Source organism: Argopecten irradians, chromosome 10 (genome assembly GCF_041381155.1).
Source record: "Argopecten irradians isolate NY chromosome 10, Ai_NY, whole genome shotgun sequence".
Lineage (NCBI taxonomy): Eukaryota > Metazoa > Mollusca > Bivalvia > Pectinida > Pectinidae > Argopecten > Argopecten irradians.
Window position 1 is genome coordinate 7,071,377 of NC_091143.1, and position 12,707 is coordinate 7,084,083.

Genomic DNA, 12,707 nt, shown 5'->3' on the forward strand with positions numbered 1-12,707 from the left:
AATGTCATTTAACATATGTCATGACGAAGAATGCTTTTCCTATCAAAATATCATTCACTATGTTACCAAAATAGAAGTAATTAGTTTAAAATATTTTTATACAAACTCTCATACATGCACATATAACTGCATTTTGAAGCTAATATTTGAGCACAAGCTTATAACTTTTGACAAATGATTAAATATTTGTTATTTTCGACTTTAAGGTACTGCGGTAGCGGTTTCAGACATTCAGTTGAATCCCAGACAAATATCATGACTGTGATCTTACGTTCAAAGAATCTCGCGGACGGGAGTCGTCGTTTCCGGGCTAGTATATCCCTGGCTCCAAAAGGTAAACGGAAAGGAAGAGGAATTATCATTTAAAAATAAAATGTCATACGATATATATCGAATGATAAGCTTTAGGTCTGTTATAAGATCTAACTATTACTTTGTGAGTTTGATATATAGGAAATGTCGACAACATTGATTTGATAATAGCTTGTAATTAGACGATAGTATAAATAAGCAAAAGCTTTGTCTACATGAACACGGCTAACATGTAACTAATAACACAGCAAGTATATCATTATCCCTCTGTACCGATAGAGGATCAACTGTGCTACCTTCCTAGTGACAAGGGCTGGACATACCGAGGAAATGTTAATTTCACACACGATCTCCGTAGTTGTCTCCCCTGGCGTGATGTCACCAACTGTCGTCATCATGAATTCCAGGAAAGGTAATACGTTATATAAATACCTCTTAAGATCTTGTTTGTAACTTAATGGAAAGGTCAAGGCTAATCTCTCTTTCAAATTCCCGTTTATACTGTTTCTCTTTTATTCATTGCTTGTTTTTATATTTCATTTCAAAATGTCCATTCTATCGTTAAGACTTTAGTACTCGTCCATCTTAGTGTATATGTTTACAATTTCCAGTGACCGTTTTGCTGGGCTGGACAGTAACAAATGCAGGAGTCCAGGGCTTGGGACTAGACCATGGTGTTATACCCAGGCTGAAGACTGCAGACGGGACTACTGTGACGTCTGTGGTGTCGGTAGGCTATCAAATCAACATCTTCGTTTTCTGTTCTCTATGTACTGTATTTTGTGTTTTCATTTTAAATTGTTTTGGCGGATAGAGAAATGGGTGAGTGAGGTTAAATGAGTGCAATTCCAAGATTCGGTACGAATTTTATTTTCATGCTTTTTTATCTTTGATAAATCAAAATTATGCGTAGCGACAAGTGAATGCAAATCATATAACGTATTAATCTGTATGTTATAATTACTTTGCAGCAATTATGAATTATTATTGAATAAAAAATTATGAAGACAGTACTGGAAGACATTTAAACGTCAATGTGGAACCCTTTTTTGTGAATCAAATGTTATACTGATTAATTAGTTCACAAGTTGTTCTGATCGTATGTCAACGTCAACTAAGTGTGAAAAGATATTAAAAAAAATCCCACGAAACACAAATATGATATATCTCAACATAATACGTTAATGATAGAGTAAGCAACATACATGGCATTGTATTATAGTCCTAGAGAATTCTTTCTATTTCAGGAAACTGTTTCGATATCCTCGATGATTGCACTGCCTCTTTGGCCGCAGACTCGACATATTGTGATCTTAACCTCCATATAAAGGCAGGGCAAATCGGATGTGCACGTACCTGTGGTCTTTGTGATTTACAGGAAAGTAGCCCTGGTAGGTTGATTTTATACAAATATTGACTTTGTGTAACAGTAGGTACTTTTAGTACTTCTGCTGTACTTCTTCACAATATAACATATTTTCATATCTTTACATAACATATTTTCGAACATATTACTACATTTAAAATGTGTAAAAACATCTTACCTAATCCTACCTCACTGTTGTCTGCCATGTTGGATTTGGCTATTGCCCGATGATAGGCAATGATCTATTTTGATAGGTCAAAAATGTGGAAGAGACAGGGAATTCCCTGTTTCTATTTATAGCCAGGTTACCGGATTTGTAGGTTAGGTGACAATGTCAACCTCTGAACAGGTGTTCATCGGTCTCAATTCATGTTATTAACAGGCTCAGTAACCCAGCTGATGTGTGGGTTGACATCGTTAACGTTATTATGTTATTAACAGGCTCAGTAACCCAGCTGATGTGTGGTTAGGTGACATCGTTAACGTTATTATGTTATTAACAGGCTCAGTAACCCAGCTGATGTGTGTGGTTATCGGTGACATCGTTAACAATATCATGTTATTAACAGGCTCAGTAACCCAGCTGATGTGTGGTTAGGTGACATCGTTAACAATATTATGTTATTAACAGGCTCAGTAACCCAGCTGATGTGTGGTTAGGTGATATCGTTAACAATATCATGTTATTTACAGGCTCAGTAACCCAGCTGATGTGTGGTTAGGTGATATCGTTAACAATATCATGTTATTTACAGGCTCAGTAACCCAGCTGATGTGTGGTTAGGTGATATCGTTAACAATATCATGTTATTAACAGGCTTAGTAACCCAACTGATGTGTGGTTAGGTGATATCGTTAACAATATCATGTTATTAACAGGCTCAGTAACCCAGCTGATGTATGGTTAGGTGACATCGTTAACGTTATTCATGAGTTATTAACAGGCTCTAGTAACCCAGCTGATGTGTGGTAGGTTGTTATGTGGACATCGTTAACAATATTATGTTATTAACAGGCTCAGTAACCCAGCTGATGTGTGGTTAGGTGACATCGTTAACAATATTATGTTATTTACAGGCTCAGTAACCCAGCTGATGTATGGTTAGGTGACATCGTTAACGTTATTATGTTATTAACAGGCTCAGTAACCCAGCTGATGTGTGGTTAGGTGATATCGTTAACAATATTATGTTATTAACAGGCTCAGTAACCCAGCTGATGTATGGTTAGGTGATATGGTTAACAATATTATGTTATTAACAGGCTCAGTAACCCAGCTGATGTGTGGTTAGGTGACATCGTTAACGTTATTATGTTATTAACAGGCTCAGTAACCCAGCTGATGTGTGGTTAGGTGACATCGTTAACGTTATTATGTTATTAAACAGCTCAGTAACCCAGCTGATGTATGGTAGGGTGACATCGTTAAATATCATGTTATTAACAGGCTCAGTAACCCAGCTGATGTGTAGGTTAGGTGACATCGTTAACAATATCATGTTATTTACAGGCTCAGTAACCCAGCTGATGTGTGGTTAGGTGACAGGTAACGTTATTATGTTATTAACAGGCTCAGTAACCCACTGATGTGTGGTTAGGTGATGATGTTAATTATATGTTATTAACAGGCTCAGTAACCCAGCTGATGTGTGGTTAGGTGACATCGTTAACGTTATTATGTTATTAACAGGCTCAGTAACCCAGCTGATGTGTGGTTAGGTGATATCGTTAACAATATCATGTTATTGACAGGCTCAGTAACCCAGCTGATGTAGTGGTTAGGTGACATCGTTAACAATATCATGTTATTTACAGGCTCAGTAACCCAGCTGATGTGTGGTTAGGTGATATCGTTAACAATATCATGTTATTGACAGGCTCAGTAACCCAGCTGATGTGTGGTTAGGTGACATCGTTAACAATATTATGTTATTTACAGGCTCAGTAACCCAGCTGATGTAGGGTTAGGTGACATCGTTAACATTATTATGTTATTAACAGGCTCAGTAACCCAGCTGATGTATGGTTAGGTGACATCGTTAACAATATCATGTTATTGACAGGCTCAGTAACCCAGCTGATGTAGGGTTAGGTGACATCGTTAACGTTATTATGTTATTAACAGGCTCAGTAACCCAGCTGATGTGTGGTTAGGTGACATCGTTAACGTTATTATGTTATTAACAGGCTCAGTAACCCAGCTGATGTGTGGTTAGGTGACATCGTTAACGTTATTATGTTATTAACAGGCTCAGTAACCCAGCTGATGTGTGGTTAGGTGACATCGTTAACGTTATTATGTTATTAACAGGCTCAGTAACCCAGCTGATGTGTGGTTAGGTGACATCGTTAACGTTATTATGTTATTAACAGGCTCAGTAACCCAGCTGATGTGTGGTTAGGTGACATCGTTAACGTTATTATGTTATTAACAGGCTCAGTAACCCAGCTGATGTATGGTTAGGTGACATCGTTAACGTTATTATGTTATTAACAGGCTCAGTAACCCAGCTGATGTGTGGTTAGGTGACATCGTTAACAATATTATGTTATTAACAGGCTCAGTAACCCAGCTGATGTATGGTTAGGTGACATCGTTAACAATATTATATTATTAACAGGCTCAGTAACCCAGCTGATGTGTGGTTAGGTGATATCGTTAACAATATTATGTTATTAACAGGCTCAGTAACCCAGCTGATGTATGGTTAGGTGATATCGTTAACAATATTATGTTATTAACAGGCTCAGTAACCCAGCTGATGTATGGTTAGGTGACATCGTTAACGTTATTATGTTATTAACAGGCTCAGTAACCCAGCTGATGTAGGGTTAGGTGACATCGTTTACGTAATTATGTTATTAACAGGCTCAGTAACCCAGCTGATGTATGGTTAGGTGATATCGTTAACAATATCATGTTATTAACAGGCTCAGTAACCCAGCTGATGTATGGTTAGGTGACATCGTTAACTATTATGTTATTAACAGGCTCAGTAACCCAGCTGATGTTGGTTAGTGTATCGTTAACAATATCATGTTATTAACAGGCTCAGTAACCCAGCTGATGTGGTTAGGTGACATCGTTAACGTTATTATGTTATTAACAGGCTCAGTAACCCAGCTGATGTGTGGTTAGGTGACATCGTTAACGTTATTATGTTATTAACAGGCTCAGTAACCCAGCTGATGTGTGGTTAGGTGACATCGTTAACGTTATTATGTTATTAACAGGCTCAGTAACCCAGCTGATGTGTGGTTAGGTGATATCGTTAACAATATTATGTTATTAACAGGCTCAGTAACCCAGCTGATGTATGGTTAGGTGACATCGTTAACGTTATTATGTTATTAACAGGCTCAGTAACCCAGCTGATGTGTGGTTAGGTGACATCGTTAACGTTATTATGTTATTAACAGGCTCAGTAACCCAGCTGATGTGTGGTTAGGTGACATCGTTAACGTTATTATGTTATTAACAGGCTCAGTAACCCAGCTGATGTGTGGTTAGGTGACATCGTTAACGTTATTATGTTATTTACAGGCTCAGTAACCCAGCTGATGTGTGGTTAGGTGACATCGTTAACAATATTATGTTATTAACAGGCTCAGTAACCCAGCTGATGTATGGTTAGGTGACATCGTTAACGTTATTATGTTATTAACAGGCTCAGTAACCCAGCTGATGTATGGTTAGGTGATATCGTTAACAATATTATGTTATTTACAGGCTCAGTAACCCAGCTGATGTATGGTTAGGTGACATCGTTAACATTATTATGTTATTAACAGGCTCAGTAACCCAGCTGATGTGTGGTTAGGTGACATCGTTAACAATATTATGTTATTTACAGGCTCAGTAACCCAGCTGATGTAGGGTTAGGTGACATCGTTAACGTTATTATGTTATTAACAGGCTCAGTAACCCAGCTGATGTGTGGTTAGGTGACATCGTTAACAATATTATGTTATTAACAGGCTCAGTAACCCAGCTGATGTATGGTTAGGTGACATCGTTAACGTTATTATGTTATTAACAGGCTCAGTAACCCAGCTGATGTGTGGTTAGGTGACATCGTTAACTATATGTTATTAACAGCTCGTAACCCAGCTGATTGGTTAGGTGATCGTTAACTATCATGTTATTAACAGGCTCAGTAACCCAGCTGATGTGTGGTTAGGTGATATCGTTAACAATATTATGTTATTAACAGGCTCAGTAACCCAGCTGATGTGGTTAGGTGACATCGTTAACTTATTATGTTATTAACAGGCTCAGTAACCCAGCTGATGTGTGGTTAGGTGATATCGTTAACAATATTATGTTATTAACAGGCTCAGTAACCCAGCTGATGTATGGTTAGGTGATATCGTTAACGTTATTATGTTATTAACAGGCTCAGTAACCCAGCTGATGTATGGTTAGGTGATATCGTTAACGTTATTATGTTATTAACAGGCTCAGTAACCCAGCTGATGTATGGTTAGGTGATATCGTTAACAATATTATGTTATTAACAGGCTCAGTAACCCAGCTGATGTGTGGTTAGGTGACATCGTTAACAATATTATGTTATTAACAGGCTCAGTAACCCAGCTGATGTATGGTTAGGTGATATCGTTAACGTTATTATGTTATTAACAGGCTCAGTAACCCAGCTGATGTATGGTTAGGTGATATCGTTAACGTTATTATGTTATTAACAGGCTCAGTAACCCAGCTGATGTGTGGTTAGGTGATATCGTTAACAATATTATGTTATTAACAGGCTCAGTAACCCAGCTGATGTAGGGTCAGGTGTGAGGTGACCATCGTTAACGTTAATATTATGTTATTAACAGGCTCAGTAACCCAGCTGATGTGTGGTTAGGTGATATCGTTAACAATATTATGTTATTAACAGGCTCAGTAACCCAGCTGATGTATGGTTAGGTGACATCGTTAACGTTATTATGTTATTAACAGGCTCAGTAACCCAGCTGATGTGTGGTTAGGTGACATCGTTAACAATATTATGTTATTAACAGGCTCAGTAACCCAGCTGATGTATGGTTAGGTGACATCGTTAACGTTATTATGTTATTAACAGGCTCAGTAACCCAGCTGATGTGTGGTTAGGTGACATCGTTAACTTATTATGTTATTAACAGGCTCAGTAACCACTTGATGTGTGGTTAGGTGACATCGTTAACGTTATTATGTTATTAACAGGCTCAGTAACCCAGCTGATGTGTGGTTAGGTGACATCGTTAACAATATTATGTTATTAACAGGCTCAGTAACCCAGCTGATGTGTGGTTAGGTGACATCGTTAACAATATCATGTTATTAACAGGCTCAGTAACCCAGCTGATGTGTGGTTAGGTGATATCGTTAACAATATTATGTTATTAACAGGCTCAGTAACCCAGCTGATGTAGTGGTTAGGTGATATCGTTAACAATATCATGTTATTAACAGGCTCAGTAACCCAGCTGATGTGTGGTTAGGTGACATCGTTAACAATATTATGTTATTAACAGGCTCAGTAACCCAGCTGATGTGTGGTTAGGTGACATCGTTAACGTTATTATGTTATTAACAGGCTCAGTAACCCAGCTGATGTGTGGTTAGGTGACATCGTTAACGTTATTATGTTATTAACAGGCTCAGTAACCCAGCTGATGTGTGGTTAGGTGACATCGTTAACGTTATTATGTTATTAACAGGCTCAGTAACCCAGCTGATGTGTGGTTAGGTGACATCGTTAACGTTATTATGTTATTAACAGGCTCAGTAACCCAGCTGATGTGTGGTTAGGTGACATCGTTAACAATATTATGTTATTAACAGGCTCAGTAACCCAGCTGATGTGTGGTTAGGTGACATCGTTAACGTTATTATGTTATTAACAGGCTCAGTAACCCAGCTGATGTGTGGTTAGGTGACATCGTTAACGTTATTATGTTATTAACAGGCTCAGTAACCCAGCTGATGTGTGGGTAGGTGATATCGTTAAAATATTATGTTATTAACAGGCTCAGTAACCCAGCTGATGTGTGGTTAGGTGATATCGTTAACGTTATTATGTTATTAACAGGCTCAGTAACCCAGCTGATGTGTGGTTAGGTGATATCGTTAACAATATCATGTTATTAACAGGCTCAGTAACCCAGCTGATGTGTGGTTAGGTGACATCGTTAACGTTATCATGTTATTAACAGGCTCAGTAACCCAGCTGATGTGTGGTTAGGTGATATCGTTAACAATATCATGTTATTAACAGGCTTAGTAACCCAACTGATGTAGTGGTTAGGTGATATCGTTAACAATATCATGTTATTAACAGGCTCAGTAACCCAGCTGATGTGTGGTTAGGTGACATCGTTAACAATATCATGTTATTAACAGGCTCAGTAACCCAGCTGATGTGTGGTTAGGTGACATCGTTAACAATATCATGTTATTAACAGGCTCAGTAACCCAGCTGATGTGTGGTTAGGTGATATCGTTAACAATATCATGTTATTAACAGGCTCAGTAACCCAGCTGATGTGTGGTTAGGTGATATCGTTAACAATATCATGTTATTAACAGGCTCAGTAACCCAGCTGATGTATGGTTAGGTGACATCGTTAACAATATTATGTTATTTACAGGCTCAGTAACCCAGCTGATGTGTGGTTAGGGTTGAATGACAGACAGGATGAGGGTTCACTCGTATGGACAGACGGTACACCACTCGACCACGATAGCTCCGGATTATACTGGCATAAAGGTAGGCTCAAATCAAGTTTTCAGCTTTTAAAAGTGTAGACTTTCTAGGAAAGGTGAAACACGATTTTATAATTATACGATATAATTAAACTACTTTTGTATTTCCCTCTTCACGAAAAGAAGTAGCGAGCGTTGCTGTGAATTATAAGGTCATAAAATTTGATTATATAACTTTGATGGATATCTAGATTATTTTTTAATATACATATATTTTTGGAAATGCCTCATATTGAACATACGTTTTACGAATTTCGTGATAGATAATTTATTTGTTTAAAGCCGAACAGGTATTATTTCTTAAATTGTTCATTCCACTAACGCATACTCGGATTCTGAATATGTTAGCATGTTTTTATCATTCTATTCAGGCAAAGTGTCAAACACCGCAAGAAGGAATTGTGCAAAAATGACCAGGAGTGGCACTTTGATGATGACAAAATGTAATTCAAGGGAAGAATTTGTTTGTCAAATTCCTTTCTCAAGTAAGTTGAAATTGTTATATATTCTTTCAGCGAATGGTCTAAGAAATAATATAGAGCAAATATGTGGTATAACGCATATAAAACTACGAGTTTTCCTGTTTTACAGCTTCAATGGAGTGTTCTGATGATCGACCTGACTGTACAGCACTTATTGGCGACCGACCAGAAATGTGTATGAAGTTTCGCGGATTTGCCGTCCGCTCATGTGCTGCCTCTTGTGGATTTTGTACCATACAATCTGACATATTGTGAACTGATATATTTAGTATTTACTACTTCAGAGAGACTGTGATATGTGATGCGAAATCAAAATAAAACAAGGCACATACCAATATATGAAAAGCGAGAAGACATTCATGCTTTTGTACAAAATGCGTTGCTCATGGATACCCCTTAGGTGCATAAAGAGACTTGTGATGTGCAAGAAGCCCATCCGATTATATAATTCACATTTTAATTATTGCTATTTGTGCCCTATCACTTAATGATGCAACTTCAATTTTCTATGACTGAATATAAACATAGCAACTCTTCAATGCGTTTATCTTATAAAATATGCGTTATGATATTTTGTTATTATACACTCTATTTACACTATATTGTTTGTAGTATGCTATTCCGTCTTTGTATGTTACAGAGTAAGCTCCCTTGCGGGTAGGTATCGATTGTTACGTCATTATTTCGTAAGCGCAGTTCACGTCGTTTTCTCCGTAACGTATGACGTTACGCTCCCAAACACATGACGTCACAATTAATACCTACCGCAAGTGCAGATAACTCTGTAATATGCATATTCGGAATATTCTACTGTCTCATATGTATGACTTTATCAGAATATATATATGTATGTAATAGTTTTCAATAAAAATTAAAACAATATTATTGTGTAGCATTATATATTATGCTAATATTTGATAGACTACTGTGCTCTAGTTCATAACGTTTACCCCTCAGTGGTGGTAATCAACAAATGTTATATTGCACGAGGGCTTCAGCCCATGAAATATTTGTTTCAAAACATAATTAGCTGAGATAATAACGGAAACAAATTCCAGCAGAACTTTAATGAGTGTAAATATCACTGAATAATGAATAAATACAAATCAAGAGGAGTTTCGTTCTTGGATACGCGTTTATAACATTCTGTTTATGGCGGTGAATATGAACTGCGTCCTTACCAGAAAAGTTCATAACAACTTGATGGCTTGTTTGGGAATATTAAACTCTGTAGCTGGTGGTTAGGGATGTACATGAACGATATAATCACGGCTGGGCTGCATCGAGTTCGTGATATCATTCAGCATCATCGCTTCTTTGCTGTCAGTCAGGGCCAAAAGATCAATGTCGGACAAACCATCAGCAGAGCTGAACTCTGAAGAAAAGGAATATTATACTAAAAACCTTTGACATTATAACAAATCAGATGGCAATAACTTTTGTAACAGTAACCAGTTGAATAGTAGACTTTCTCAGGAAATAACAATTTCCTATTCATAACTGTCATGTTTCCAAAGCCATTAGACGGATCTTGTTCTTGTTTTAATAACTGCATTGTCAGTTACTCCTTTCTGTCGTTTACTTGGCCCCGAAAGTTTTATATTAACACATAATACATATATTCCATAAATAAGTATTGATATTATAATGATGTTCAACCTCAACAGATTTATGTTTAATTATTAAAGCAAATACAGATATTTGATCAAAGTAAGTAACACGATGCTAAAACACTTTTGAAGATAAATGTAAAACGTTTATACTGTGTGCTTACCTGTGGCTGTAACTGTATTTCAAATAGCTTCCATTATCTTTCTTTTGTGCCCCTCGTCCGTCCTTACATAAGCGAATGTTATATTCTGACTTGTGACCAGACATTGCCATAAGGTGACGGGCTTCAAATCCTTTCCCGTCTAAAAGTGTTACTGCTGTGGCACAAATGCAATGATTCCTATACGTGCTTGAAAGGCCGGCGTGAGATGATAATATTTTCATTTTGTTTCCAAGTGTGTTTACTCCGATTGGTGCATTTTCAAAGCAAATGTTCCCAACTGCTATGGTTTTTGGCCTCTGCCAAAAAATAAAATTGACATCAAAATTGCGACTGATATGACATGAAGGAGTTCAGAGGACAATGTGGACTGTCCGGGATGCCGTACATTCGTCCTTCTTGGCTTACATCATTGTCGCAACTATCTCACCACAGATTTTGAAGTCGCTTTGTGCGTAAAATTTCCCTTCCTCTGTTACAAAAATACAACATAAAATCAATGAACACCTTGTTCTGGAGTCCAGCAGGGGTATGGATATGTTGCTCTAAGTAACAGTAAAGCGATGTCAACATTTTTTTTACTTTTCAAAAGATCTTTGGAGTCCATATACCTATAGAGATCATCGATGTTTTGCTGTACAGTTCACCTTTTTGATTTCTTGACGAAGCATATAATCTTTTCGACATCTCTTTGATTTCTTCTACATATTTTGTATTCAGTTTGTTTAAATCAGTTCCGTACACATAAAAGAATAAATAAAAAATCCGCTTTACATATTATCTGATAGCCTTTTTGATGTTCCTACTATCAGCAGCATCTACAAATTCAGCAATTTTGGTTTCGTCAACTCGATGAAATCGGCCGTCTGCTGTCGCCATTGTGCTACAAACAGCGGTGGCGATGACGTCTGGTACGAAATTGAACGTATATCTTCTGTGACGTCATTATTATGTCATATTATTACTCGCTATTCCTCGGAAGTCTTCCACGTTTTTCTACAAAACTAGATAACGACGGCGAGGTGTTCCTAAAGCCTTGCAATATAATATATCGAACCGTGCAATATAACGTGTCCATAGAAACGTGCAATATAACAAGGTTTTAATGAATGGTCGGGATAATAGTTGAAAATATTATATTTCCTTATATATATATATATATATATATTTCCATTCTACTTTCAGTTTCCCATTTAATTTATGTTAAACCAGATGGGCAATATCTGGCTATGAACTCCAATCTGGTCAAGCGTATGAATATTTGACGTTTCCGCTGCGTCACTGAGAATGTATACACTGTATACTTACGCCTATACATAACGGTCAAATACTTTTAAAAGTGGTTTTAAAGTTGTGCGGTCTATGAAATCTAATGGTATTATCGTATTGACAAAATAACATGTATAAAAAATATTATCGCATAATTTTCATTTGTTAGCTTGTTTCAAACCGTTTTGTGTTGAACTATATTCAGAAGCTGATGCTATGGCTGTTCCGTTTATTGAACTTGGTGATGTCAACACTAGCGCAAGCGGGAAATTCAAAAGATATACATGTATAGTTTTGAATTTGAATGATCGTAATGGAAATATAAGTAATAAACTGTTACCAGATTGGACATACAGTTGATATGAAGCCCATCCGTCCGAAAGATAAATATTCATGGCGCCCTAACGGGCGCCATTCTATTTATCTTCCTTCCGGATGGGCTTCATATCAACTGTATGTCCAATCTGGTAACAGTTTATTGCTTAAATATATATATAACAACTATTATGATCAAATGTTATATTACCTACTGTAACGATACTCTAAATTAGTTTCAGGTAGAAAAGAACACAATTTGCAATATCATAATTCAGGTATGACAGTAAATTACTCAGTGATGGAAGGAAGATAAAAGATTAAAATATTCTATACTATCAAGATTACACAATTAGCATAAACATTAGTGATATACATGTACGTAAAACGATAATCTATGTGTTGTCCCAATAAATGTATTGAAATATAACATATTTG

At 36.9% G+C, this 12,707-nt stretch overlaps 1 protein-coding gene across 1 annotated transcript in view; it reads left to right on the top strand.

Annotated features, from left to right (window-relative positions):
* Positions 1-9,796, top strand: part of LOC138334060 (uncharacterized) — a 47,802-nt gene extending 38,006 nt beyond the window's left edge. The window contains exons 15-21 of the mRNA XM_069282775.1: positions 207-334; positions 592-724; positions 924-1,042; positions 1,560-1,703; positions 8,296-8,436; positions 8,804-8,917; positions 9,024-9,796. Of these exons, the coding sequence (XP_069138876.1) occupies positions 207-334; positions 592-724; positions 924-1,042; positions 1,560-1,703; positions 8,296-8,436; positions 8,804-8,917; positions 9,024-9,169 (925 nt within the window). The 3' untranslated portion in view covers positions 9,170-9,796. The remainder of the gene's footprint in view (positions 1-206; positions 335-591; positions 725-923; positions 1,043-1,559; positions 1,704-8,295; positions 8,437-8,803; positions 8,918-9,023) is intronic.
* The last annotated feature ends 2,911 nt before the right edge of the window (positions 9,797-12,707 follow it).